Below are 27941 nucleotides of genomic sequence, written 5' to 3'. Positions count from 1 at the left end.
TCATGTCATGTTGTGCATGTGCATGTGCCAAGCTCACTGTGCCCCGCGGCGCAACTAGAAAGCCGTAAAGAGTAAAGTACGACGAGTCAACTGACAACTCACACCAGCAGCGACCAGCGAGACTTAAAGAAAGACTCAGGAAACACTGTGTGTGTGGTGTGTTGACAACACACGCGCAAATACAGAGATCAGGCAAGCAGTCATGATCGAAATGTTACAAACGCGCGGAGCCTAGCTGACCACGCACCCGCAGCCACCGCCCGAGCTCGCGCCACCACCGGCAACATCAGCGGCGCTGTTGCTCCTTCGTATGCGCATCACGAGGATAGTGGTGTCGTCTCGCGGCTGAAGGTAGCCGTGACAATCGTATGCATGCCTGCGTGGCGGCCGCGGGTGTCGCGGCTGTGTCTTAAAAAAAGGGGGGGGGGGGGGTGGGGGGGGGGGGGCAAGGCCCCCCCTCTGGTTGATGGCCCCATCGATGATGGCGGTGGCGGCTAGCGACGCTGACTGTCGCCTCATGGAGCGTAGGCTGCTGGCGACCGCGCTGGAGTAGAGGGCGTCCCAGATGCCGTCGCTGGCGACCACGACGTCGCACCCCCCGGTAGGCACGCAGAGGCTCCGCACGTACGGGCGCGCGAGGATGTAATCGCCGACGTCGGCGTCGCCGACGCTGCGCGCCTGCGCGACGCCGCCCGGCCAAAGGCGGAGAGGGCCCGCCGGGTCGCCGGCGCGGTTCCTCGCGTGGCTGAGGTGTCCGCCCATGCCGCGGACGCGCGCGCGCTCCGGCTCGGAGGTGTCGAGCCGGTGGTCCTCGGAGAGGCGCACACTTGAGCCAGACGGGGGAACGAGCCACGCCTCCGAATCGCCGAGGTTCACGACGGCCAGCTCGCCTCGCGTGAGGTTGAGCGCGATGATCGTCACCGTCGAACCCGCATTGGTGATCCGCTTCACCTCCTCATGCACCTGCTGACACGCCGTCGCGCCCGCCCCGAGCAACGACGCGGCCGACCCGTCTCCCGCCGCCGCAATATAGTAATCGAGGAGGTGCTTGCGGCAGTGCCGCGAGGCGGCGCTGCCGCCGTGGCCGTCAGCCACCATAATGACGGCAACGTCCTCTCCGCTCAGCGTCACGCGCCTTGTGTCGAAGCAGTCCTCACCCTTCAGATCCCGCTGCGCCTGCCCAACCTCGCACACCCAGTTCGGCTCGTCGGTGACGGTCGCTTCGTCACCCTTAATCGCTTTGGCCTCTGAAGTCGCGATCTCGCCTTCGCTCGCCCTCGCGGGCCCCGCAGTCTCGATCTCGGCTCTGCCCGCCCTCGCGGGCGCCCCGGTCTCAATCCTGGCCTGCCCCGCCCCCTTCGGGCGCCTGTGTTTGCGGCTCTCCACTTGTTCCAGTTGGACAAGCTAATTTTCTTTTTCCGCGATTCTTTTTTCGTTCGCCAGTTCCCTTCCTAGTGTCGAGCGAGGGAATTACTTTGTAAAATTCTTTTTTGTTTGCCCCTCACAGGTCCCGCCAAAAAAACGGTCTGGCAGTGGAGTACTCGGTATGCCGCTGTTGTTTGCGCCCGCTCGCCCTTTAGCCGGGCGCCAGTATTCTTGGATCGCAAAATTCTTTTTTGTGTACCTGTGCGAGGGAGCTTTGTATAAAATTCTTTTTTCGCTGCCCCACCGATGAAATCTGCAAAAACCTGGCCCACCCCACCCGCACCCCACCCCGACCTACCCTGGGGGAATAAAAAGAAATCATGCTGCGTGCGTACTAACACGCACTTTGCTGGCCGCGCAGGCCTCGCCACCTCCGACCTCGGTCTCCTCCGCTTCACTCGCAACCTACACACATACATGCCGCACGACACAGCATATATGGCCTCCACAATATCGCGCACACTCTCCAGACACCGTAAGCGCAGCCCTAGTACCTATTACATGCTACATGGCTATGCCGCTCACTGCAGCTCGACGGCCTCGTCGAGCATCAGGCGCAGAGGTGCGCGTCACTCGTCCGCGGTTGAGGCTGGCTCTGATGTGTGTGTCCGATCGCTCGATGGCACGATGGAACAGATGTGTGTGAGTGACTCGTCTGGATCGAGATGTGTGTGTGCTGACCCTCTGTGACGATCTGTCTTTGATAGCGTCTCTCTGCGTCCGGTCTCTCTCTGTGTCTGCGACGCTGTGGGTATGGCGCTGGTATGGCGTGAGGGCTGAGGGAGACAAGTCCATGCACCAGCTCTCACACGACACGCGCTGTGACAGCCCCGCTGGCCAACCCGTCCGCTCCCGCCTCCCCCCGAGAAGACAGTAGACACAAACAAGGCTCACACCCGACCCGCGACCGTCGCGGTGTCCACCGCTCACTCAAAAGCTCTCAGGCACAGACAGCTCCATCATCCCGACCACCCTCCGTCGCGTCCAGTATGTCCCCCAACCGACCTGAGTCGTATATTCTCATGTAGATCAACTCAATGTACGTCCTCACGCGCCCTCGCCTGCGGGTCGAAGGTCATTTTGAAGAAGTTGTACTTGACGACGAGGCGGTCGCCCTTTGAGGTGAAGTCCACGCCGCGCTCCTTGCTGTAGATGAGCCCGTGCTTCTCGTTCTCGTCTGGCTCGTTGCGCCGCGTGTACTTCATCATCTGCGCGTACTCGGCGACAGTCGTCGGCGGCCACTTGCGCGACCTGAAGACGCCACGAAAAACGACCGACGCACCGGGCGCCTGCCCGAGAACTCGAGTTCGAAAACCGTAGGAGGCATCAGAGCTAGGGTGCCCACAGGACCCAAAAGAAATAGCTTTGCGGCTCAAAAAGGGACGCACGCGGCAAATCTGATGTTGGCCAGTTCCAATAGGAGCGAGGCCTCTTCCGTTGGGGGACCGAGTCAATAGGAAACGAGGGTTTCCCATTGTGTCCCCTTCGCGTGCGAGCGTGACACTGCACTTGGCGCCGAGCGCCCGCGGCTCAGACCTTGTGCAAGCCGACCCTCGGTGGGAGCACCGGTCCGGACCGATGGCGCTCGGTGTGGAGCAAGCAAGACCCCCCCCCCCCCCATCGGCGCGCGCCCGAGGTTCAAACGGCCGCCAGGAGCACCAAGAGGACTCCTCATGGCTGCTCCCAAGTGGGCTTCGACCGGCCTCGGCTGGGGGGGCGGGTTGTCCCGGTTGCGGATGCCTTCTGCAGCCCCCTGGGATGGGGACAGCACCCCAAAACTGCCCCACGGCGGCATACAGCACTGCCAGCCAGCCTCTTCCTCCTCCAAGGGCTGTACTATAGGCCATATTGCGCCGCCTCCTACTGGCAGCCGGGCGGGCGCGCGCGCCGCGGGCGCCTCGGCGCGCGCACGGCTCGCAAAGTTCGAACGAGTACTGCCGCCCGGCCGCCTCAAGGCTGCCGGACGGCAGTACTCGCCTCGCAAGGCGCGCACCGGCTGCTCTGGCTGCTGCGCCGGCGGCCGCTGCGCTGGCCGCTGCTGCGCCGGCTGGCGGGCGGTACGGCCGCCGGCGGCCGTTGCACCCGCGCCTTCCCTCGCGGGCGCCGTCGCGCCGCGCGCGCCCAACTCTGCTGGCACACGGCACGCGTCGTCACACAGCCGCGGAGAACAGGCGGTGCTGTGCGCGAAGCGCGCGCGATCTCGTACTTTAAGGCTGGATCCGGCCATTCCAAGGGTACGATCTCAGTGCCCCAGCACGCAAAATTTTCTCTGCGGGACTACCGCCCCGCACCCCGCCCGGGATGAATTCACACCTCTCAACAGCTGTTCACACCTGGAAAACTCATCGGATTTGGGCCACTTGCCTGGGCGACCCCGGACCCTTGGCGGACGCGCATGACGTCGGCCGGGACCCCCCGTGCGGGGGCCTTCCGTTGACCACGACCTCCTCCGTCGCCATGGAGCAGCGCCGCGCGGATCGCGCGCGTTCTCCCTCCTCCACCCCCCGAAGGCACCATAGGATTCCTATGTGAACCATAGGAGGTATTTTCTTCTCAATAACAAGGCTGTGAACAGATTTTTTTATTTTTATCTTCCTGCTTGCCTTCGCTCAGCAAACCCTGTCAGCAGTCCTCCTCCGGGAATGTACGTAAGAGCCACACCAACGCCACCGTTCTCTCTCTCTCTCTCAGCGGGAGACGCGCGCCAGTGGCTGTCCATATCGGCCGCGTCCGCCGCGTCGTTCACTGCCATCCCCGGCCGGCACCCGGTCTGCCGCGCGAAGCACAAGTAGGCGTTCATGATGAAGGCCACGTTCACCTCGAACGGCTCCATCAGCTGCGTGTCCTGCATCTGGTACTCTCCCACCTGGAAGAGGTGCTGCCTCGTGCACGGCTTCGTCGTCGCCTCGCGCAGCTCGGCCATCGTCCGCCGGCTCGCCTCGGCGCTCGCCCTCTCGCTCGCCGCCCGCTGCGCCGCCTCGCTCTGCCCGTGCGACGCCCTCTCCCGCGCCGCCTCGCGGCCCGCCGCCCGGCCGGCGGCTCCTGCCGCATCCTTCATCCCGCCGCCGCCGCCGTCGTACAGCGACATCACCTGCTTGGTCACCAGCCGCCAGTACTGCCTCGCGTCGCTCGGCATCGCCGGCCAGATCTCGCGCCACACGTGGTTCTTCATGTGCTGCAGCGCGACGTAGACCGTGTTCTCGCCGCGACCCGTGCGCACCGTCGGCTCCTCCTCCCGCGCGTCGCCCCGCTCGGTCGCGTGCCACCGGCTCGCCCTCGGCGCGGTGATTCGCGTCGTTGCCAGCCACTTGCCGAAGCGGATCGTCCACCGCATCGTCGGGTGCAGACCGAGAGCCGTCCGCTGCATCGGCACGCTCTTCCCCGCCGCGGCCTGCGTCGCCAGGAACTCGCGCAGCCGCAGGTGCACGACCCGAAGGTGCGCCGACAGCGCCGGCCCGTGGGGCGCTAGCATCGGCCGCCCATCGCCACGCGCAGCCTCGACCTGCTGCTCGTCATCCTCCGCCTCGAGGGCGTCCGCCAGCGCGCTGCGCCGCACGCCCCGGCGCACAGGAGGCGGCGCCGGCCGCACCTCGGCCGCCTCGGCGTCGCCCGCGGCACGGGCGCCATGCTCGCCGTCCACGCGGTCCATCGCCGCATCCCCATCCCCATCTGCGGCAGCGCCTCCTGCGCCCGTGCCGGCCTGCTCTGGGACGGCGCGCCACCGCTCGTCGTCCAGCATGTGCCACCACCGCCGATCCGAGTAGCCGTCGTACTCGACCTCGTGCACGATCCGTCCGTCCCGGTCCTCCTCCCGCGCCATTACGGTCGCAGGGTACCACCGCTCGCTGTCGCAGAAGATCTCGAGGCGCGATCCGGTGGACAGGACAGTGTGGCCGTCGAGCGCCGCCCTGGCATCCTCGCGCTTTCGCTTCCGCCGCTTCGCCTTCGTCTCCTTGCTGCGCAGCAGAGTGTAGTTCGGGCCCACCTCCGCCACGCTGTCCAGCACGTGGACGGCGCTCGCCATCTCGACCGCGTCGTCCTCCGGCGGAAGCTCCGCGTCACCCGCGGCCGCTTCCCGAGCGCGCTCGTCGCGCATCCGCTCGTGGTGGGCCTGCCGACGCGCCACGCCGGCGCCCGTGTGCCTCGCCGCCGCGTCCGGCGACGGCATCAGTGCTGTCCGCCCGAGCGTGACTCGCCACTCCACGACCTCCACGACCTCCACGACCGCCGAAAAGCACGACCGCCCAAATCTCGAACACATCTCGAGTCCTCTCACATTGTACATACATACCTTTGAGAATCCCCAGCGTCCCACCCTCCTCTAGTCACACTCTCAATATCTCGACTGGCCAACACGAAGTGCTGCGATCGGGAGTGCCCCATTTCTTTTTTCTTTTCTTTTTTTGGGTCCTGTGGGCACCCTATCAGAGCAAAAACTGAGCCCGCTCGATGTAGAAAAAAATTTATAAGGGTCAACCTACCGATTCGATCCGGAAGCCACTCGACCATCGAGGGGTCAACGGCCGAAGTAAGCAGAGTAGGTGATGGTAGCGGTAGCGTCCAACTCCTCCCCCCCCCCCCCCCATACCGCTGCGTCCGCGGTCGGCAGGCGCGCAGCGACCCAAATTTTTGCTCACCGCACGGCCGTGCGAGCCGTCGGTCGGTGGTGATGGTCGGCGTCGGCGCGCGCCGCCCAACGCGGCTGCGGTGGGCGTCATGTGGCGGGCGTCGGACCAGACATTGTGCGATTTCGGCGTCCCTAGTGCTGTTCATATGCTGCAATGGCGGGCAGGCCGAGCTCCGACATTATGGCCAACCGTTGGTGCGGACGTCCCGTGAGTCCGTTACGAGTACCGACAAGAAACTAATAAAACGTTCTCGGCCGAGGGCATGAAAACACGAGAAAACAAAAACCCGGAGGGTGAAACGCGAAAAACGAAACGCCAAAAACAGCGCCGTTTCGTACTCCTAATCAATTGGCGCGCATCCGGCATCCGGAACCGCCGAAACAGGCGCGTGCCCCACTGAGAACCGTCTCCGTTCCTCTACATGGCTATGCAGCGCGCGCAGAACCACATCGATGTCGAGGGCGGCGCGGCCAAGAAGGGCGGCGAGGGCAAGGGCCCACGCCGCCACACTGGCGCTCTCCTCTTCGTCGCCGTCATCGTCGTTCTGGGGCTCGGGCTAGGGCTTGGCCTGGGTCTCGGCCTTCGCAACGACTCCTCGACCATTTCGCCATCACCACCGCCGCCAAACCCACCGCCGCCCTCTCCTCCTCCACCATCCGCCTCGCCGTCGCCGCCGCCTCCCTCCGCGTCGCCGTCGCCGCCTCCCTCCGCCTCGCCGTCGCCGCCGCCTCCCTCCGCCCTAGGTACCTGCGTGAATGCAGGCCTAGATTGTTCTTGGCAGGCTGCCGACGACGCCCGGTGCTTGGATTCCTGCGACAATTCACAAAAGTGTGCCCCCCCTACCGGATCCGATACGGGATGTACTGCACTCGGCCTCTGCTGTGACACCTGTTGTCCCGACGTACTGTGTACGTCGGATCCCGCCTCGCTCCCAACCCCCGAGGGGAGCGGCCAGTCGTGCTCATCAGACGCGGACTGCCCAGATGGGTTGGCGTGTTCTTTGGCGTAGCGCCGAGCCGTGCCCGATCCGGCGGCCAAGTCTCCGCCGATGGAGACTCCCTAAGAGCAGGCGAAGTCGCTCGTCTCATATTCGGGTGAGCCGACGCACTCGGTGCAGCCAACGCACTGCTGCCAGGTGCATAGGAAGGCCCATGGCTCGTTGACCGAACGACACCAGTCCTTGCACACGTTCGCCGTGCACTCGCCGCAACCGGAACAGCCATCGAGGTCGCACTTGTCTTTCCACCAGCGCTCGTCGAGCGCACACCACGGCTCGCATAGCGACGGCGCGCCATCCACCGCCACGACGAGGTCGTACCTACTCATCGAGCCAGGCGAAACGTCCGCTGATGGGGCCTGGCGCGCACACCGGCAGCTTTAGACGCGCACCGCTCCGCATAGCCGCTGGCGCGCTTCGTGATGTTTGTCTGCCCGAGGCCCGACCAGGCGGCGCCGTCCCAACCGCCCGCTACCGCCGCGGCGGCGGCCACTTCTGGCGACGTGACGTTGGGCGCGCCAAACTCGCGCGCGGCGTACGCCTCGTCGTACATCATCAGGGTGCAGTGGGTGCCCGCCTACTCCAGGCCAGCCCTTTGTGCTCTCTAGGGTCAGCGCTTGCAGTAATCAGGGCCCGCTCAGCGCACGCCGTGAGCATTGCGGCCCACTCATCCTGCCAGCCGACCCCGCGTAGCGTGTCAGTAGAGCTTTCGCCCTCGCAGTCTAGAGTCCAGCGCACCGCCCAGGGGAAGCTGCCCACCGTCATCGTGATGGCGTATAGTGGCGGCGGGGACGGCGGCGGGCTTAGCGGTGGCGAGGGTGGCGAGGCCGGCGGCGGACAGACCGCGCCGTCCGTCCTCGCGCAGATCCAGTCGGTGTAGGCCTGCACGCGCGCGTACACGCCCGGGTAGCCCAGTCTGGCGCAGCCTTCCCCCCAGCTCACGATGCCGACCAGGGTCCGCTCGCCCGAGCCGTCGATGCCAAAGAGCGGCCCGCCCGAGTCGCCCTGGCAGCTGTCGACCCCCTTCGCGCCGGCACACCATCGTGTCGGGGTTGTACCGGTTGCCGTAGTTAGTTGCGGCGCAGTCGGGCACCGCCGGGACCGTCACGTGCTGCGCGATGTCGGACGCCGCGCCGCCTGATGAGAGGGTGCCCCAGCCCGCCACGACGAGGTCGGTGCCGTCGACGTGCCAGGTGCCATCTCCGGGCTGGTCGAGGTGGTCGATCGGGGCGTACTGGCTCACTCCCGTCAGCTTGATGAGCGCAATGTCGTTGTTCTCCGTGCTAGATTCATACGCCTCGTGCGAGACGATCGTCTCGACGTGCATGGTCTCGACACACGCGTCTGGGGAGGGGGGATTGCGATCGTACTGACCAATCAGCACTGATTGGCCGACCGAAATGCCAGGCACGCAATGCGCGGCAGTGAGCACGTACTCGGGGGCGATGAGGATGCCTCCGCAGCCAGGCGGGTCGAGGTGGACGAGAAACTGATAAAGCCTCGGCGGGTCAATATTGAAGCCGCCGACAATCCTGGGGACAACGACGGCCTTGGATGCGACCGCCGAGGTGGCGAAGCAGTAGCCCGGCAGCGGCGGCAGGGACGGCGGAGACGGCGGGGATGGTGGCGGCAGAGGGGGAGGGGCTACGAGCGCCACCTCGAAGTGCTCGATGCGCTGGTAGCAGTGGCCGCCCCGAACAACCGGGCAGGCTCCGTCACCAGGGCTCGGTTCAGGGCTCGGTCGCGGCAGGCCCAGGTCCCCGGTGGTGTCATAGGTGAAAGGAAATCCGTCGTAGGTGGGAGGAAATCCGTCGTAGGTGAGAGGAAATCCGTCGTAGGTGGGGCTCGGTGCAGGGCTCGGCTCAGGGCTCGGTTCCACGGTGTCGCAATCCAAAGTGAGGGCCACCTGCCCGAGGCCCGTCCAGCTGGCGCCGTCCCAGCCGTCACCATACGAATCGCACATGAGCAGGGTGCACTGCATGCCAACTGAGAGCGAGACGGGGTACTCACGGACAGCAGCGTGGGATCTTGCGTACGTGATAACTGCGCTTTGAGACATGACTTCCTTCCCCTCGCAGGTGAGAGTCCAGCTCACCTCCTCAGGGTTATATCCTCCCGTCGTCGTGATGGTATAGACCACAGCTGGGCTGAACGGCGGTGCCGGTGGTGGCGAGGGTGGCGACGGCAGAGACGGCGGCGGTGACAACGGTGGCGGCGGCAGCGGTGGCGGCAGAGGGGGAGGGGCTACGAGCGCCACCTCGAAGTGCTCGATGCGCTGGTAGCAGTGGCCGCCCCGAACAACCGGGCAGGCTCCGTCACCAGGGCTCGGTTCAGGGCTCGGTCGCGGCAGGCCCAGGTCCCCGGAGGTGTCATAGGTGAAAGGATCGTACCCGTAGGTGAGAGGAAATCCGTCGTAGGTGAGAGGAAATCCGTCGTAGGTGTAGGTGGGGCAATCCAAAGTGAGGGCCACCTGCCCGAGGCCCGTCCAGCTGGCGCCGTCCCAGCCGTCACCATACGAATCGCACATGAGCAGGGTGCACTGCATGCCAACTGAGAGCGAGACGGGGTAGGTTGCGTACCATGTTGCGTTGCGGGCGCTTTGAGAGATGACTTCCTTCCCCTCGCAGGTGAGAGTCCAGCTCACCTCCTCAGGGTAGGATCCTCCCATCGTCGTGATCGTGTATACCACGGCCGGGCTGAACGGCGGTGCCACTGGCACTGGTGGCGACGGCGGCCAAATGGCCATGCTATACGCTGATACGTTTTGCAGCAGGGAGAGGCGCGCAATTCACCCGCAGCCGCTGCCGCGACGGTGGTGCGAGACACTCACGACGACAGCCCTCTCCCTTGTATGCGCCTGTTAGGAGCGTCGAACGCTAATTCAGCTAATAATTGCTGTTGCCGTCCTGAATGTCCATTTGCCCTTTGCGTAATCTATTGACAATAAATCCCTGTGTGGTGGCGGCGTGCCGTTCTCCCATCCCTCCCTTGGGTTGTCTGTTTTCTTTCTTTCTTTCTGACAATAAGCGACTCTCTCTCTCTCTCTCTCTCTCTCTCTCTCTCTCTCTCTCTCTCTCTCTCTCTTCTCTCTTCTCTCTCTCTCTCTCTCTCTCTCTCTCTCTCTCTCTCTCTCTCTCTCTCTCTCTAGGTAGGTAGGTAGGTAGAAAGGTGAAGAACAGCCAGGCTCGGACTGGATCTCTCTCTCTCTCTCTCTCTCCATGACAGATAAATTATTCCTCTTTTTCGAAACTAGAGAGGAAAGGAAGGAGAGAGTGCTCTCGAGAAACACGAAGAGAGTATTAAAAACTTGGAATGGAAGCCTCCCGTGGCGAAAAAAACTGAAAACGATTGCCATGCGAGCCCGAAATCAAAGAAATTTGTATCCGCACCCGTACGAAAGAAAACGTACCGGCGCACGCCTTTTGGGGGTTCCTGCACGAGGGAGGTCAGCCCGCAAAGCATCGGGCGCAGCCTCCGGCGCTTCTACGCAGGCTTCCGCTCAGACAATACCCGCAACAGCGCGGTGGATGGGGGATAACGTCAGAGCTTTGCTGGAGGGTGCGCAAGAGGGGACCGTCTGGGAGTGCGGGGCGCAGCAGTACGTGCTCGAGAAGGTTGTCGGGAATGGCGCCTTTGGCATCGTGTGGCGGGCCCGGTCGGCCGACGGCGAGGTGGTCGCGATCAAAAAGGCCCTGCTGAGCCGCACGCGGCGGCTCGCGCTGGGTTTGAGTTGGGTCAGTTGGAGACGTGGTGCGTAGGTGCTGCTCGACCGCCGCTTCCACAACCGCGAGCTCCAGATGATGCAGCTCGTGGAGCACGAGCACATCATCCGGCTGCGCTGCTTCTTCGAGAAGTCCGGCCGGCGCAAGGACGAGACCTACCTCCACCTCGTGATGGACTACCTTCCCGAGACACTCCGTGGCCTCGTCCTGCAGCACAATAAGCGCCGCCGCCGCTTCGACATCGGTCACGTGCGAGCCTACCTCTACCAGACCTTCCGCGCGCTCGAGTGCCTCTCCACGCTTGCGCGCGCGGGCTGCCAGAGCGTCGCGTCTCATCACACCCCTGACCATGGTGAACGTAGGTACCTCCATTCGCGCTCCATCTGCCACCGCGATATCAAGGCTAGCGGAGATCTAGCGGAGATCTAGCGGAGATCTGGCCGAGATCTGGCCGAGATCTGGCCGAGATCTGGCCGGGATCTAGAGGAGAGGCCGAGAGGCTGTCTCGCGCGGGGAGAGGGGTGCACAGCCTCGTGTGGCAGCCTCTCTAGCCCGGCCTGGTGTTGGAGCGCCGAAGGCACCATCCTGGAACCCCCTCCCCCCCCCGGGAACCCCTTTCCCCCCCCCCCCCCCCGCGCGCGCGAGGCGCACCATGAGGTGGTGCCCGGGAGATCCCTGCTCACCCCTCGCCCGCCCCCTCGCCCAGCCCGACAACCTCCTCGTCGACCCGAGCACCCTGCAGTGCAAGCTCTGCGACTTCGGCTGCTCCAAGACCCTCGTGGCGGGCACACCAAACGTCTCGTACATCTGCTCGCGCTACTACCGTGCCCCCGAGCTGCTCTTCGGCGCGAGCGAGTACAGCGTTGCGGTGGACGTCTGGTCGGTGGGCACGATCTTGGTGGAGCTGCTGCTGGGCCACCTCCCCTTCCAAGGCCAGGACTCGACGCAGCAGCACCTCGTCGAGATCCTCAAGCTGCTCGGCACGCCCTCCGAGGCCGACGCTCCCTAGACGCGGAAGACGGACTCCGCTCACTTCCCCCCTTCTCCGCTGTGCTCACTCTATCCCTCGTGTTCGCTCGGTGCTCTGAACACTCTGCTGTCTTCCCGCCCTGATGCGGGTGTCTTCACCCTGCAGGACGAGCTCCGCTCCATGAACTCGAGCCTCACCGCCGACGAGCTGCCAAAGCTCAAGCCCTTCCCCTGGGACCGCATCTTTCCAACCTCGACCGAGCCCCTGGCAGTCCACCTGGCACCGCACGCCGCCGCCCGGCCCAGCTTCTCCTCCCGCTCGCCCAGCCCGTCTCCCGCCCGCGCGCAGGCGCAGCAGCTCCTTTGCTACGACCCAGCGCGCCGCCTCGACGCGGCGGCCACCCTTGCGCACCCCTTCTTCGCCGACGGCAAGGTGCTCCCGCTCTCCGACGGCGGCAGCGGCAGCCCCACCACGCCGGTGGGGGCACGGGGCGCCTCCTCGCCCAAAGGGGTTGCGGCGGCCGCCGAGTGGGAGGGACGGCTCCGGCGCTACTACACGGCGCTCGCCTCGCGCGCATGCGAGCTCGAGCAGGTGCGCGCCGCCGCATCTCCCAAACAAGAGAGGGAGCCCCCCCCCTTCTCGCGCCTTCCCTGAGCCCGCCTCGACGGCTTCCCTCACCGTACCGCCTGAGCCGCGCCTGTGAGTGCAGGTGCCTGCTGTTTTGGAGCGGCGCCTCAAACGCGCCGCCCAAAAGGGGCTGGACGAGGCGCGGCTGCCGGAGGTCGCCGTCGAGATCGCGCACGAGGAGATCGCCGCCGTCCTGCGAGACCGGGATGAGGCGGTTCAAGGCGTGCACCGAAGGCTGCTCTTTGAGGCAGGCCAGCTGCAGGCGCCTCCCCCCGTCTTTCCCCAGCTCGCTGCTGCCTCCCCCCCCCCCCCTCGCTCCCTCGCTCCCTCGCTCCCTCCCTCCCTCCCTCCCTCCCTCCCTCTCTTGGTCCGCCACGCGCGCACCACCGCCAGCCGACCCACGCTCTAATCATCACGGGAGCAGCGAAGGATAGAGGCACCCGCTCTTGACCACCAGGTGGAGCTTCCCCTGGTGACGCCAGACTCCGCTGCCGCCTCCGCCGCCGCTGATGCGGAAGCCGCATCGCTTTTGCAGCAGCTGACAGACGTGCGGAAGGCGGCGGAGGCGTCCGCAGGCGTTGCGGCGGCGGAGAAGGCACGGCTGCTTGCGCTCATCAACGAGGCGCGCGAGCAGCTCGCCGCACCGCCCGCCACGCCGGACCCCGCCGCGTCGCCGGCCGACGTGTTGATGGGGGGGGTGCGCCGGACTAGCTTGACGAGCGGTGGCGTCGGCGCCGCTGCGGCGCGGATTGGCGGCGCGGCGGCGGCCTCTCCCGTCTGTCCTCGGGGCGACCCTTCGCCGGGCGGGCTTCCGATCCGCGTGCAGACTGATCATTTCGGCTCGGTGACGCCAGCTGGGGGGAAATGATCAGAGGTGGAGGGGAGGGGGGAGCTTCGGGGGGGCGGGGGCGAGGGCGGGGCCGCACGCAGGCGTTTTGCCTTGAGCGGGAGCGCATGGGCATGCCCACGGTCTTGTGTAAACCGGCGGGGGATGGCGCGAATGTCAGAGGGTCCGCGCTTCGGGTGCGCATGGACCCTCTATTGGAGCCGGCGGTCGTGGCGACATGATGATTTATAGAAAACACTTTGTACTTTCAACGAGAAAACTCTTCACAGAGTGATACATGATTATTGAGACGCGCCCCCGCTCTGGCGCCTGGGACGTGGGACTGGGAGACCCGGCGGGCAGAGGCTCCAGAAGCCGCGGCGCACCCGGGGGTTGCGCTCCCTGGCAGATAGGGAGGCCCGGGCAGAGGGGCACCGGGGGGGCGTCTAGCTGGCGTCTAGGGGGCCGGTGTTGTCATCTGTTGTGCGCGAGCGAGTGTTCTTTTGCTTTGAGCATTGTTTGAGCTCGGCCTCTGGGGGGAGGCGGGGGCCCTAGAGGGTATCCATGGACCATGCGGGGGGGAGATGGGGTCCCATGGCCCGCCGCAGGCGCCGATTTTTTTGGGAGTTTTTGACCGCGCAAGATATAAAGGGTGGCTAAGGGCTCTGCCCGCAAGGCGCCCGCCTCGCAGACGCGGTACCATTGACAAATCTGCAATATACGCCGCTGATCGAGCCCAGCGTGCCCGCGGCCGCCTCCCGCGCAGCACCGCCGCTGAGGACGACACGCTGCGGAATCGGATCGAGCCCATGGAGGAGGAGGGTGCAGTCGGCGAATCGGAGGAGGAGGAGGAGGGCGCAGTCGTCGACGTTGGCGTGTCTGACTCAGAGGAGGAGTTGGAGGTGCTCCAGCAACCTAACCTGATCCAGCGCCCACCACCGGGGATAGGTTTCGTTCGTCAGTATCGGCGTCGCATCGACGGCGCCGATACAGGGACCGAGGGAGTAGGCTAGCGCGTGTGGGCAAGAAGAGCGCATTACTCAATACAACTACTCGTGCACGGCCACCACGTGCAAGTCTTATGGCTCGAGCCGGTGCGAAGACTGTCGGGACCTTGGAGTGTCTGTTTTCTTTCTTTCTTACCTTTTCTAACCCAGTGCACGTACATGTTTGTATCCTCTGGTCAGCCTATGCTTCACTCATGCCGCGGTGTGCATCACGCCCACATTTTGCGGGATCGCGGGTTTCTAATGCTGGTTCGCCACGCCCGAAAAAAAAACTCTCGCCGCACGCCTTCTACTGTGGTCGCACAGCTTCCCGACGAGTGTGTTGAAAACACACACACATGGATTCGGCCGCCGTCGACGGCCTCGCGTCCGAGGCCGGTCTCGCCTTTGCAGACGCGTACACGGTCACCGCGCATCTCGGGGACGGCGCCACCGCGCGGGTTTTTGAGGCTGTGCGGCGCGACGGCGGGGCTGGCGCGGGCCACGACAGCCGCTGCGCGCTCAAGCTCGCCGAGCGATCAACCCGTGCGATCCTGCGGCGCGAATCGCTGCTACTGCGGCAGCTGAGCGGCCACCCGCACGTCACGCGCTGGCTCGGCTGGTTTGCGAGCAGCACGGCGGTCGGCCTGCTCCTCGAGTTGGCGCCCGGCGGTGACTGCCAGCAACTTCTGCAGCGGCACGGCGCCTTTGCGGAGAGCGCGGTTCGTCGAATGTTTGGGCAGCTCTGCGCCGCCCTTGGCCACCTTCGTGCTCACGAGATCGTCCACCGCGACATCAAGCTCGAGAACCTGCTCTGTTGTGACGCGAGGCGTCCGTGCCACCTCCAGCCCGCCCTCCCCTGCGCACGCCGACCGGCGCGGCTATCTCCCCACCCGCCTCGTCTGAAGCCGGTGCCACACCACGCGTCGACGGTCGGCACTGCTGGGGCCCAAGGGCCGCCTCAAGCCAACCTGCCCCCCCCCTCCCCCCCCCCCCCCTGCCCTGGCCGCTTCCGCAGCGCTCCCTTTCCACGCCCCGCGAGCCTCCTCTCCTCAAGCGATAGGCCTGACGAGGCTCCCGCGGCTGTCAGAGAGGGCGGGGACCCGGCGCGCCTGGTGCTGTGTGATTTTGGCCACGCTTGCTCGGTCGCCGATGCGCGAGAGGACCGCGAGTTCTTCGGCACCCCCGGCTACGCGCCTCCAGAGGTGACCTGCGGGCCGTGCTGGAGCTACGCGGCAGACATCTTCTCCGCGGGCGTCGTCATGTACGCGCTGCTGGCAAATCGGCTCCCCGCGCCACCGCCACCCGGATGGAACGTTGATGACGGTGGCGGCTGCGGCGTGCCCGACCTCTCGATGCGCGTGCTGTGGAAGGTATCCGTCGAGGCCAAGCTGCTGCTGCTGTCGCTCCTCGCGCCCGACGTCAACGAGCGGCCCTACCTGTCCGAGGTGCTCGCGTCGGGCTGGGTGTCTGGGGCGGCCCCTCCCCATCCCTTCGCGCACGGCCCCCTCCCGCGCCGCCCCTTCTCCGACACGCTCCTCGACACGCGGTCGTCTCTGAGTCGGCGCGCCGCCGACGGCGGACCGAGCACGGACTCGCTCGCCCTCGAGCAGCGCGCGGCGGCGGCGGCAGCACGCGGAGCGGAGTCAGCGGCGCTGGGTGAGTCGAGGAATTGCGCCGCGGGCAGCCGCGGTTTCCTGCCGCCGAGGGTCGTTTTCCCGCCCCTCCTAGCAGTGCGTGCGGCCGGCGCAGCAAGCCCTCCGCTCGCGCCACGTCCGGAGGAGCGCGGGCAGCAAAGGGGCAAGGCGCCAGCCGCCGCCCTCAAGGGGGCGCCAGACGGCCCGTCCCCACATGCCCCTCCCCACCCACGCGACTCTCCTCTCGCGTTGCAGGAGCTCCGCATCGAAAGCAGCAGCATGTCGCCCGAAAGCGCGCGCGGCTGCGAGGGCCTGCCCTTCGTCCCCGCGCTGCTCTCGCAAGACTCGGCGCTGAGCGGCGGCGTGGCTACCGACTCCTCCGACGCCCCCTTCACCAGCGCCGTGTGCGCTTCGATCTCGCTCGCAGCCTCTTCCCTCCGCTCGTCGCCCCTCTCCTTCTTCGGCGACCCTTGCCCCCCCAGCAGCCCCTCTGCAAGCCGCCCGGTTGGCTCCGCCGCCGATGCCTTGCTGCACGCTGGTGCTGCCGCTGCCGCGTGCGCGCCCCCGCGGCCGCACTCATGCCAGCCGTCCGCCACCGATCTCACGGAGGTCCCGCCCCGTTGCCATTCTGCCGTTGCGGGTGCTGCTTCTGGCGCTCCGCCAAGCACGAGCTGCGTCTGCAAGCCCTCAAGCTGCCTTGCCGCCGCACCCACCCCACCGACCCGCATCTATTCCGTCTGTTCCGTCGACCGGAGCAGGTGGCCACCGAGGCCAGCCTCTGTGGGATCTGCGGCCGCCCAAGGGCACCAGGCAGGCAGGATGGGCGCGGACGCCGCCGCAGCAGCCCCCGCCGACGCCGCCGCAGCAGCCCCCGCCGACACCGCCGATGCAGCCCCCGCCGCTGCGGCCCCCGCCGACGAGGACGGGGGTGAGTTTTGGAAGACGCCGCCGCGGCTGCAGGCTGCGGTTTGCGCCGCGCCATCCGCCGCGTCGCAAGCGGCTCTCTTCCCGGGGTCACCGCAGGCCTTGTCTTGCGTTGGGGGGGCGAAGCTGCGCCGCCCTTTGCCGTCGTTTGAAGCGCCCGCCGGGCTGCACGCGTCGTTTGGGGCAGCCGGGACGAAGAGCCTCTCGTGCGCTTCCGGTCTCTTACGCGCAGAAAGGAAGTGGGTTCAGCGTGGGAGCTTCGGGCTTGTTTTGAGTAGGTGCGGTTCGCTCGAGTCTCTTGCGCCAACCGCCGACAGTGATTCGGCGCGGTTCGCTCGTTCCCTCGTTTGTCATCCATCCACGCATCATCGGACCCGCGCCCGTTTCCGCACCCCGCAGGCGCGGCTGCAGATGGAGCGATTGGCCCGGATGCGGGAGGCAATGCGCCGCTGTCGTTTGCAGGGTCCGCCGTGTTGTGCAGGTTCGGCGGGCGGATGCGGGCAAGTGATACGTCCCTCGTCCAAATTGCAATAGGCAAGTGCAACGATTTGTCGGCCGCCACCACTGTGCTCGCGGAGCAGGCGTCCGCGGTGCCGGAGGCGCCGCCTCTGGTGAATAATGGTGGAAGCAGCTCTGAGCACGGCAGCATTGATTCGGGCGCCGGCGGCGGGCGGGAGGCGTTCCCATTGCGCGAGGTGGTGAGGACCACATGAACTGAGTTTTTGGTGTGTGCGTGTGTGCGGCGGCGCTGCTGTGGGCGCGGTGCTCTATTCACACGTCCTGCCGTCGTCAGCGTAATAAGTTATATTAATGAGACAATTTCCTGGATACCGGCAGGAGATCTCAACATACATCATGCTGCGGTGCTGGGTGCAGGGTGGAATGGGTAATTTGCCGTAGACCGCGTGTACACTTCATCTTCTCGGACTCTCTTTGGTGTTGTCTTCTTCGTTTCTTTGAGGATTTGCGCGCCGTACGCTGGTCTCGCCCCCGGTAGAGAAGAACGGAGGCATTGTGTGTGCGTCAACGGTGAGTAAAACTGTGGGCGTGTCCCCTGGAAGTCGAGATCGTCGACTCAGCCAGCTTGGACCCCGAAGGCACGCGCGTTCGCTGCAAGGCGCCGGTCCTGCACCCGCCGCCTAGCCTCCGCCTCTACCGCCTCAGCGTCCGTATCGTCCCGCTTGGGCTCCTCTGTCGGCGGCAGCGGCGGCGATAGCCGAAGCTGGGGCTCCGCGGCCGCGTGGGAAGGGTGGTCCGAGGCCAGTTGGATCGCCGCCACGGGCGTGGCCTTGTTGTTGACAGGTGTGCACGCGTCCGCCATGAGGTTAAGGTTCTCCTGTTTTGCGGTAGGGAGTGGTATCAACGGGCGGACACGGAAATGCCAGGTGAATTCTCGGAATTTCCGCCTCATACTCGGCGCGGAGCCGGCTCTCTGTGCTCGCAGCCATGCGCCGGAGCAGATAGACGCCGCAGAGAGACAAGCAGCAGCAGCAGCACAGCAGCGCGCCCACTGTGGCCAGCACCGCAACGAGGACCACCCCTGGACCCGGGGTAGGTATCTCGCTCTCCACGCGGTCAAGAGCAAGCGCCTGTCAGCAAGGTCTCACTCTCGGGGAAGAGAGACGAGGTGGTCTCTCCCGCGCTTGTGAGTGCGGAGTATTGTGCGAGGCTAGCCTCTCACCGCTGCAATCTGCTCTGCGTACTGCTCCAAAGAAGTGAGGGTAGCAGCAGTGGTCGAGACCAGGGGCGGCGGTGGCGGCGCGGCGGGCGGCGCCCCGTAGGGCGCGAGCGGTGGCGGCGCCGTGCACCTGATGCCTGACCCCTCACGGTGTAGGAAGGAGACGAGCTGTCGCCAATTGCAGGCACCGAGGCCCTGGGCCGTGCTGGCCCAGCCGGGACAAAATCGGAGGATTAGGTAGTCGTTTTGGGATAGGATGCACGCAAGCTCGTGTAAATCGGTCACGGCACCCGGGGCGGCAGAAGTGGAAGCCGGGGCGGCCTCTGGGATGGCGTTGGCCGTGGGTAGGGATGGCTTTGGAGCAGGTGGTGAGAACAGTGGCTGGGGAGAGGGCGAGGGCGGCGGCGGCGGCGATGGCGAGGGTGGCGGTGGCGGCGATGGCGAGGGTGGCGGCGGTGGCGATGGGGAAGGTGGAGGGGGGCGGCTATGTCTGGGCGAGCTGGCGGGAGGGGGTCCCGAGGCAGCGAGAGCAGCATCGGACAAGGAACTTGTGGAGGCAGCGGTATGTCCGTCCGTGGCTCGCGCAGGGGCCGCCGTATGGGGCGAGCTTGGAGGCTTTGGACGGTGTCGCGCATTGGCCAGTGCCATCACCAACAAGACGACCCCCCCCATTTCTGTGGTGTGGAAAACTTGCCAAAGTTAGTTCGCGCCGGGATTCACGCTCGTGTCCAGCACTTGAGCACTTGAGCACTGGATAGGGTCGATTCCGCATGGTACGGGACAAGTCGATCGTCTCGCCCTCCCTCACTGGTGTGTTCGGGGGGGGGGGGCAACAAACAACGGTACAGGATCGAGGTGCACGCCGCCGAGGGACCTCGGAGGGTAGATAGATAGATAGAATAGATCGGGCGGTGTCGTCCCCCCTCTCCATCAATCATCTCCTCGGAGATGTCGTCGGTGGTGGCGGTTGTGACCGATCGAGCTAACCTACAAGACTAGAGGAGGTAATTCAGCAGGATGGGCTAGCAGGATGGGTTAGCCTGCACTAGCGCACTACCCCTCACTGGGCCTGAGACCGCTGAGACGCTTCCCATGAATCCCATCACCGTCTCGGGTTTGTGTGGAGTCGAACCACTCCGGGATGGGCAAGCCCATCAAGTCATTTTCCTCAAAGTAGAGATCGTGTGTTAGTGCCAGTGTGCGCGCCAGTCCCGTGCCTAGAGCGCTGTGAGATTTATTTGTAAAATTCTTGAATTAGCTACGCCTACGGCTTCTTAAAAAGGGTGGCAGCCGCCTAAGCGACTCTCGCGACGGTGTGGCGAGGCACTAGGCTTCGTGCACTCGACCGCTCGCGGATCTCTCTCTCGGAAAGCCGCGCGCACGCTCAGAAAAAGAATTTAAAAAGATAACTCTCTCTCACAGCAGACAGGCTCGAAAAAAAAACAAGGTCTTGGCCGGGCCGTTGAGGGCCTCAGAGTAAACAATAGTCGCTCCCGTGACGTAAAACGAACAACGCACCAGGCGCCTGCCTGAGAACGCGACCACACACACAAAGTGGTGGGGAAAGGGGGGGCGACCCTCGCATCTCCACGCCCGGACACACGGGCAGGAGCCCCACGGTTAGGTGAAGGCCGCAGATCGGAGGTGCAGGTGGCTGACTGAGATCTGTGTGTGTGGAGAAGTTTACCTTACCTTACCTTACCTTAGTGTGGAGACGTTTACCTTACCTTATCTGGCTACTCTGTTCACGTTCACACCTCCTAAAACGCATAACCCCGATACATGAGGTACGAACACAGTCGAGCACGACCATGGACACAGTCGACCGGTGATGTGGTGCTGCTCGCCAACCTCGCGACCTCGGCTCGCTAGGCAAGGAGGGTGTGGCCACTGAAGGCATTCGGCACCTTGGGAAAGGCCAATTGACGGGCTCAGACCCCTCCCACAATCCTGTTCCTTAGGCGCAATTGCCTTTCCGTAGGCCCCCCCAGTTGCCTTTGCATGTCCCGCTGGAACACATTGCGTCCGACCAGCACGGCTTGCCCTCGCCCATGCAGTAGCAGTAGTCGTTAGCCCAATATGTTCTTGATTCGCAACCATAAGGGCAGCAGACCAAGTCGTCCGTCCCTGCCTGCATCCGGCCGCAATTGCCGTTGGCACATTGAGCGTTTGTGCTGCACCCAGCGCCTGGCCTGCGCGGTCGGAAGCATGTGCCTTGTTGTAACCCGCCAAGATTGCCCCTGCATATCATGTCGCCGTCACACATGGCGTCCGACCAGCACGGCGTGGCTTCGCCCATGCAGTAGCAGTAGTCGTTAGCAGCATATGTTCGTGATTCGCAACCATCAGGGCAGCAGACCAAGTCGTCCGTCCCTGCCTGCATCCGGCCGCAATTGCCGTTGGCACATTGAGCGTTTGTGCTGCACCCAGCGCCTGGCCTGCGCGGTCGGAAGCATGTGCCTTGTTGTAACCCGCCGAGATTGCCCCTGCATATCATGTCGCCGTCACACATGGCGTCCGACCAGCACGGCGTGGCTTCGCCCATGCAGTAGCAGTAGTCGTTAGCAGCATATGTTCGTGATTCGCAACCATCAGGGCAGCAGACCAAGTCGTCCGTCCCTGCCTGCATCCGGCCGCAATTGCCATTGGCACATTGAGTGTTTCTGCTGCAGCCAGCGCCTGGCGGCTCGCCTCTGATGCACGTGCCCATCGTTACCCAAGAATTGCCGCTGCATGTCCCGCTCTCACACATTGCGTTCGACCAGCACGGCGTACCTGGCTCCATGCAGTAGCAGTAGTCGTTAGCAGCATATGTTCGTGATTCGCAACCATCAGGGCAGCAGACCAAGTCGTCCGTCCCTGCCTGCATCCGGCCGCAATTGCCATTGGCACATTGAGCGTTTGTGCTACAGCCAGCGCCTGGCCCGCGCGGACGGAAGCATGTGCCTTGTTGTAACCCGCCAAGATTGTCCCTGCATATCATGTCGCCGTCACACATGGCGTCCGACCAGCACGGCGTGGCTTCGCCCATGCAGTAGCAGTAGTCGTTAGCAGCATATGTTCGTGATTCGCAACCATCAGGGCAGCAGACCAAGTCGTCCGTCCCTGCCTGCATCCGGCCGCAATTGCCATTGGCACATTGAGTGTTTCTGCTGCAGCCAGCGCCTGGCGGCTCGCCTCTGATGCACGTGCCCATCGTTACCCAAGAATTGCCGCTGCATGGCCCGCCGTCACACATGGCGTTCGACCAGCACGGCGTACCTGGCTCCATGCAGTAGCAGTAGTCGTTAGCAGCATATGTTCGTGATTCGCAACCATCAGGGCAGCAGACCAAGTTGTCCGTCCCTGCCTGCATCCGGCCGCAATTGCCATTGGCACATTGAGCGTTTGTGCTGCAGCCAGCGCCTGGGTCGACCTGTTCGAAGCACGCGCCCTTCCTTACCCCACCCCCGTTACCCTGGCATAAACCTTTGCCAGACGGAATGCACATGGCATCCGACCAGCATGGCGTACCCGGCTCCATGCAATAGCAGTAGCTATAGCCCCAGTAGCTCCTCGATGTGCAGCCCGCCTTGCAGCATTGCAGATTGTCGTCACCGGCCTGGGCGCGGCCACAGTTGTTGCTGAGGCATTCATTGTCAGATTCGCAGTCGGCGCCCTCGGCTTTGGCCTCGTAGTCTGCCTGCGTCAGGTCCTGACACATGCCCGTTGTGACCTGGAGTATTTCGCATGGGACTGCGGCAGGCATGCAGTCTCCTACCAACGTAAGTACCCAAGCGTCCCCCACCGGCTTGAAATCGTCTGGCGTGCAGCAATGTCCGCCCGTGTCAGTGTCCGCCCAGCAATGCCCTCCAGGGCCTTGCGGCGCTAAAAAGTCGGCACATTTGGGCAGGGGTGGCGGGGGTGGCGACTCAGAACCGTCAAACGCTGAATCGTCCGTTGCCATCAGTTGCTGCACTTCTTGCGCGTCAGCTACGAGGCTGTTTAAGGTTGCTGTCAGGTTCGTTGCGACCTCGCCGATAGCCGTGCGAAAGGTTGCATAGAGATCCACCGCCTGAACCAATTCAATCACGCCCAGTACGGCAATGCCAGCCGAGACGAGCACTCCAAGTCCTTTCATCGCCTTCCCAATGTACTTGGTGCAGAACGAGGTGATTTTCGCACCCGGCCCGGTGGTCACTGCTGCCCTGAGAGCAGACTTCACAGCCACCACGGGCCTCGTCACGAACTTTGCCAGGGAAGCAAATTTGACGGTGACTGCGCCAGTTGCAGATGCAATCGCCTTAGATGCAAGCCTACTGTATTCTGCTGCAGCTGACACGACCGCGCTGTTCGCAACGCTCTGTGGGAGTCTGGCAATTGGATTGAAGACGGCGAGCGCACGGCGTCCACCGGACGCAATCGTCGTCATAACACGGCCGCCGAAATTTACCCTTGGGATCGGTGTCATTCCAATCGTCCAAGCCTTGACCACTGAGAATCCACCTCGAACATATGGGATAATCGCCCGAGCACTTGTGGCCGCGTACTTCACAAGGAGGGGAAACGTGAAGAGGGCGACCACCTGTTGAGACATTTGGTGCACGACACTCGTCTCCCCCAACGGCCCCGCATCGGTCAGCATCTTATTCACCACGGCGGTGGATATCGACACAGCCCCAAACTCGGGTGAAGGGTCAGCAGTGGCGTTTGCCAGCTCTACCTACGGAAGTGTGAGCTTCGGGTGTCACCATTTCAACAGCGGCGGGCGGAGGGCGGGGGGGGGGCGGGCGGGCGGGGGGGGGGAGCCTGATACTGTTCTAGCAGCACGTCGCCACTCGGAAGTGACATGAGGTCGATGAGTGGGTTGCCCGCCATTTCAATGTACTCAACGATTACGGGCACCGAGAGCGCAGAGTACGGGTCACTACACGGGGCTGGGCAGAACTTTTCGAACCGTCCCTGCGTGTTTTCCACCATGGCGGTTTGGACGGCAATGGGCAAAGTGGAAAAGAATGCAACGAGGCTATCATACTCATCGCTGATCGACGTCAGTAGCTTCGTGATGAAGATGCTGTTGCTCTTGTGCGCTGCGGCCCACTGCTGGATGGGTGCGAGCTGAAACTGCTCCATAGCCAAGTCTTGCATCCCGCTGATGTACTGGACCAACGAGCCTTTGAGCTCATCCGCCTTCCGCTTAAGCATTCCGGATGCAATGCCTGAAGAGATTGAGGCAGCAGTAACTACGAGTCCAAGTCCAGGTATCGCATTGAGAAAGAACGCTGCGGCTCCAGCCGCTCCCGACACGATTTCAAGAGCGGCCGCTGTCACGAGCTGGCTGTACATTTTGCCGTTTGCGGCCCTAGCGCAGCCTGCTACATTAGCAACAGCAGTTCGTGCAGCATCCGGATGCACAGTTGCGAAGTCCCCCCTCGATTTGAACTCGATGATTACGTCCTGAAAGAACGCCTTGAGATCCGCTGGCGTGACTGTGGCCGGGCAATTCCACTGCTCCCCGCCGTCGGGGGCTGCACTGCCTCCAGGTCCGCGCTGCAGGCACTTTGCAAGCGTGAAGAATAGCCGGTGCATCGAGTCATAAGTCGCATAGGCAAATTCTGTTTCTGGTGGCAGCGCCGGAGGGATAGGCGGCCAACGAGGGATAACCCTGGGGACGGTTACGGCGTAGGAATACAGCCTGTCTGTCCCGTCGTGCTGCTCGTGTAGCGATCTCCGCTGTTTGTGGAGACAGGATCTGAATCGTGCGTGGTCTCCCTCTACCATGTGCGTGCTCTCGGTGATCTCGGTGATGTTCAGAACGCCGTCGTTATTCAGGTCGCGCGCTGTCATCGTCCACAGCAGCATTATTGGGTAGTTCTGGGAGTCATGAAGCCCAGGGCAGTTGAGGCGTTGTCCAAGCTGGAGCGCCTCATCGAAGCTGATCAGGCCGTCGCCATCAATGTCAAGGTCGGAAGGAAACAAAGGGGCTGGCTCAACCGACGCAGGAGGGAGTGCCTCGGCAGCCGCGTGGCCCGACCAAGGCGTGTTCGAAAAGCCGTTTGCGCGCGCGACGAGGAGAGCGAGGGTCAGCACACATGTATACACCTCCATAAAACACTGGTATGTGCCCGCCGTTGCCTCGGTTTCTCCCGCCCGCCGTTGTGGGAAAACCTACCTAACGTCTCGGGCACCGCACCCGTGCTGCCACAAAGCACAATGTGCTTCCACGAAACACCACTAGCGATTTCGCGCGGAGGGCGTAGTGAAGCGCTGGGGCGCTCACTGACAATGTGCTTCCACGAAACACCACTAGCGATTTCGCGCGGAGGGCGTAGTGAAGCGCTGGCCGCTGGGGCGCTCACTGACAATGTGCTTCCACGAAACACCACTAGCGATTTCGCGCGGAGGGCGTAGTGAAGCGCTGGGGCGCTCACTGTGTGTTGTTCGGGTGGGGATCCATCAGTGGTAACCGGCTTTAGTCACAGAAAGATAGATCCAAGCTCAGACAGACGCCACACCAACAAACACCACAAACACGCTCACTTCGCCGCTGCTCGCAATCGGAGGCATGTTGCTAGGATTGTGAGCCAAGCTGCTCGCAACCCTAGAGTTTGCTCGGATTGCGAGCGCGATGGTAGTAGTCGTAGGCGTCACCAGTCGCCTTCGGAGCGGAGCTGCTCTTAGTCCTAGAAGATGTAGGATTGCGAGCGTGGGTGCTCACAATCGCACAGAGATGCTACGATTGCGAGGAGTGCTGCTCACAATCCTTCGACTTCTAGGATTGAGAGCGAGGCAGCCTCTTTCTTGTGCCCCATGAGGGTATAACAAAACTGTTACATGCAAAGACATGTGAGTGTGGTCCATGCAGTGTCATGGGATGGTCATGCCTCATGGGTGGGTCTCTCTCTCTCTCAACCCTCCCGCCCCACCTCTGCGCACTGCGGACCCGCGGCTGTGCTACAACTACAAATGAAGCTACCAGCTAGCCTTCTGGGGCCCTACAGCCATATGCCTACGGCGTCTGGGTGGGGGTGGCCGCCGCCGTCTGTGCCCCGCGTCTGTCCAGCGTCTGTCCAGGAAGCGTGTCTCGAGGGTGGGTGCAATCAGCCTTTTCTCAGCACCTCAGGCTCGCCTGGCTCTCTCTCGCTGCGCGCTCTGCGAGTCTGCTACAGCACCACGCCTCGGCGACGCGAGCAGACGCCCAGGGCATGGCGCCGCTGCATCTGGCTGCGCTCAGCGGCAGCGCAGAGGTGGCTCGCTTGCTGTCGCACGCAGCCGCGCTGGGGCCCTCGCCGGGCCTCAGGCTGACCGAGGGAGTGGCACCGCCGCCGCCGCCGCCGCCGCCGCCGCCGCCGCCGCCGCCGCCGCCGCCGCCGCCGCGGCGGAGCGCCGACCGGCCGACGGTCGCGTTCGCGATCGTGCTCACGAAGGACGGCCCTTACCTGGACGGCGCGGCGGTGCTGGCGGAGGCGGTGATGGGCAGCTGGCGCGGCCCCAACTCCTCCTCGTCGGGAGCACCGGGCGGGGCGGCCTCGCAGCCGGCGGTCGACTACGAGCTGGTCGCGATCGTGGCGCGGAACGTGACGGCGAGCCGGCCGGTGCTGCGCTTCCTGGGCTACCGCGTCCTCGAGCGGCCCCTGCCGGTGGCGGTCGCGGACATCGCGCCCGGCTTCCTGCGCGACCGCATCGCCGCCAGGGGCTGCTGCGGCGCCGACGAGCTGCTCAAGCTCTGGGCCTACTCGCTCGCCGAGTACAGCCGCGTGCTGCTGCTGGACATGGACTCGCTCGTGCTGCGCAACCTCGATGAGCTCTTCTTCGCCAACCGCCCCGCCGCCGCCGGCGGGGGCCGCGTCCGCGGCCTCGCCGCCGCCGCCCTGACCGCCGCCGAGGCGCGCACCGCGACCGAGGAGGGGAGGGCCGGCAGCCGGCCGCCCGGCGGCGGCGTCGGCCGCGGCGAGGGCCCGCGCAAGGACCGGCGCCACGACGCCCCGGCGGCCAACGTGGAGGGCGCGGCGGCGGCGGCCGCGGGCGGCGGCGGCGGCGGCGGCGGCGGCGGCGAGGGCGTGGAGCTGCTCTTCACGTACGACTACGGCATGGACGGCGGCGGCACGGCGGCGCCGCCCGCGCAGGGGGGCTTCCTCGCGCTCCGCCCCTCGGCGGCCGCCTTCGCGGCGCTCTGCGCCGTCGTGCGCGGCGGCGACTTCCGCAAGGGTCAGGGCTGGGCCGGGTCCCTCATCGGGCCCTACTGGGGCGGCATGACCATCCAGGGCCTCGTGCCCTACTACTACCTGCGCGTCGAGCCGACGGGCCGGGCCGCCCGCGAGGTGAGAATAATGCCCGGAGAGAGAGAGGGTTTTCCCCCCTTCCCCCCTGACGCCCTCTTGCGCCGTATACCTCATGCGAATGCGAATATGCCGACGCGGAACGCGAACGCGAAAACGTCGCCCGCGCAGGTCGACCGCTGCATCTACAATAACATGGCCGACAACGCGCGCTGCCGCGCCACGCCGCTCGCCGACATCGCCAACGTCCACTTCACCGTCTGCCATAAGCCCTGGATCTGCCTCGCCCACCACGAGTACGACCTCTGCTCCCGGCTCCACGACCGGTGGTTCGCCCTCCGCGCGCGGCTCGAGCGCCGCCTCGGCCTGCCGCCGCCGCCCCGCGGCCCGCGCTTCGCGAAGCTCGGCCGCGGCGGCTGCGCCCACGGCGGGCCCAAGGGCTACGTGCCCGTCGCCATCGCGGACGCCATGGCGCGCCTCGGGCCCGGCCACGTCGTCTTCCCGCCGACCCGCGGCGCCCGGCGGTCGTCCCGCGCCCGCGGCGCCGTCGCCGAGCGCTAGCCAGAGCGCCAGAGCGAATATTAAAAGCAGGTGTCATATATGCCAGAACTTTTAGCCAGAGAGAAATTTACAACAAATAAATGTGCCCAGCGTTGTGCCAGAAAGAAAGAAAGAACGAACCCGGAGGGATGGGAGCCGCCCCCACAGCTATTTTCCCACAAAGATCAGGGATAGTCAGATGCACTACCTCACTGCACACTCGCCGAGGCCATGCCGCCATGTGGGATTGGGGGCCCCATTGTGAGAGCGACCGGAAGCCTTCAGCGGGTACCCCGTTGGACTCCGGGAAGGCGTACATATGGGAAGCAGACGAGTGTGACATATACTACAGGGGGAATCTGTATATAAGAAACTCGCGAGGTTGCATGTATGTTACTCCTAGGGTTGTCAAACGTTAAGAGCTGAACAGTGTTGCTAGTGTTAACAGTACGTAACAACAGAACAACAGTGGGGCTCCCCAACAACAGTAGCTAACGTTAGGCCGGCTGAACAACAATAAGGAAGGCCTGGCAGTGACCCACGACGATCTCCAGCGTCCAGTGCGGGTAATACCCGAAAATACCCGGGAAAACTCAGGTATTTTCGGGGTTTACGTTTACCACTCCCACAAGTGCTATTAGCACAAAAAAATCACAGAAAATTCACAAGCTCCTCCGGTGTCCGGAGCCGAGTTTTCCCGGGGTTTTCGGCATTTTCTGCTTG

At 64.4% G+C, this 27941-nt stretch overlaps 7 protein-coding genes across 7 annotated transcripts; 3 read left to right on the top strand and 4 right to left on the bottom strand.

The window, feature by feature from the left end:
- Positions 1-51: 51 nt before the first annotated feature.
- EMIHUDRAFT_448426 (hypothetical protein) lies at positions 52-1378 on the bottom strand. The gene is made up of 2 exons (XM_005761985.1): positions 458-1378; positions 52-376 (listed from the first exon to the last, which is right to left on the bottom strand). Exons 1-2 carry the CDS (start codon positions 1096-1098, stop codon positions 232-234), a joined length of 786 nt encoding a protein of 261 aa, XP_005762042.1. The 5' UTR covers positions 1099-1378; the 3' UTR covers positions 52-231.
- Positions 1379-4012: 2634 nt separating this feature from the next.
- EMIHUDRAFT_198156 (hypothetical protein) lies at positions 4013-5593 on the bottom strand (the record flags this gene model as incomplete). The annotated part of the gene is made up of 2 exons (XM_005761984.1): positions 4013-4270; positions 4517-5593. 2 exons carry the CDS (start codon positions 5591-5593, stop codon positions 4013-4015), a joined length of 1335 nt encoding a protein of 444 aa, XP_005762041.1.
- A 1519-nt stretch (positions 5594-7112) lies between these two features.
- EMIHUDRAFT_96852 (hypothetical protein) lies at positions 7113-9796 on the bottom strand (the record flags this gene model as incomplete). The annotated part of the gene is made up of 4 exons (XM_005761983.1): positions 7113-7371; positions 7443-7627; positions 7789-8073; positions 8144-9796. The coding sequence occupies 4 exons, from the start codon at positions 9794-9796 to the stop codon at positions 7113-7115; spliced, it is 2382 nt and encodes a 793-aa protein (XP_005762040.1).
- A 781-nt stretch (positions 9797-10577) lies between these two features.
- Positions 10578-13347, top strand: EMIHUDRAFT_448425 (hypothetical protein; the record flags this gene model as incomplete). Its single annotated transcript, XM_005761982.1, has 7 exons — positions 10578-10784; positions 10857-11021; positions 11479-11730; positions 11908-12012; positions 12091-12333; positions 12452-12631; positions 12827-13347. The coding sequence occupies 7 exons, from the start codon at positions 10578-10580 to the stop codon at positions 13235-13237; spliced, it is 1563 nt and encodes a 520-aa protein (XP_005762039.1). The 3' UTR covers positions 13238-13347.
- A 1193-nt stretch (positions 13348-14540) lies between these two features.
- Positions 14541-15458, top strand: EMIHUDRAFT_62046 (hypothetical protein; the record flags this gene model as incomplete). Its single annotated transcript, XM_005761981.1, has 2 exons — positions 14541-15012; positions 15274-15458. Coding segments are annotated over 2 exons (657 nt in total), but the record flags the coding sequence as incomplete, so codon positions are not given.
- A 4919-nt stretch (positions 15459-20377) lies between these two features.
- On the bottom strand, positions 20378-24507 carry EMIHUDRAFT_198149 (hypothetical protein; the record flags this gene model as incomplete). The annotated part of the gene is made up of 4 exons (XM_005761980.1): positions 20378-20612; positions 20685-20858; positions 20931-23122; positions 23230-24507. The coding sequence occupies 4 exons, from the start codon at positions 24505-24507 to the stop codon at positions 20378-20380; spliced, it is 3879 nt and encodes a 1292-aa protein (XP_005762037.1).
- A 1097-nt stretch (positions 24508-25604) lies between these two features.
- Positions 25605-27239, top strand: EMIHUDRAFT_96850 (hypothetical protein; the record flags this gene model as incomplete). The annotated part of the gene is made up of 2 exons (XM_005761979.1): positions 25605-26720; positions 26850-27239. The coding sequence occupies 2 exons, from the start codon at positions 25605-25607 to the stop codon at positions 27237-27239; spliced, it is 1506 nt and encodes a 501-aa protein (XP_005762036.1).
- Positions 27240-27941: the final 702 nt, after the last annotated feature.

Source organism: Emiliania huxleyi (assembly GCF_000372725.1).
Source record: "Emiliania huxleyi CCMP1516 unplaced genomic scaffold EMIHUscaffold_7, whole genome shotgun sequence".
NCBI classification, from domain to species: domain Eukaryota; phylum Haptophyta; order Isochrysidales; family Noelaerhabdaceae; genus Emiliania; species Emiliania huxleyi.
This window is presented reverse-complemented; position numbering and strand designations above follow the sequence as displayed.

What these genes read in the sequence shown, in the direction of transcription:
- EMIHUDRAFT_448426 (XM_005761985.1), bottom strand. Translation starts at nt 1,098, where the DNA reads ATGGTGGCTGACGGCCACGGCGGCAGCGCCGCCTCGCGGCACTGCCGC. An exon ending in GATGGGGCCATCAACCAGAG is followed by an intron (nt 377 to 457) that starts GGGGGGCCTTGC and finishes GCCGCCACGCAG; the next exon opens with GCATGCATACGATTGTCACG.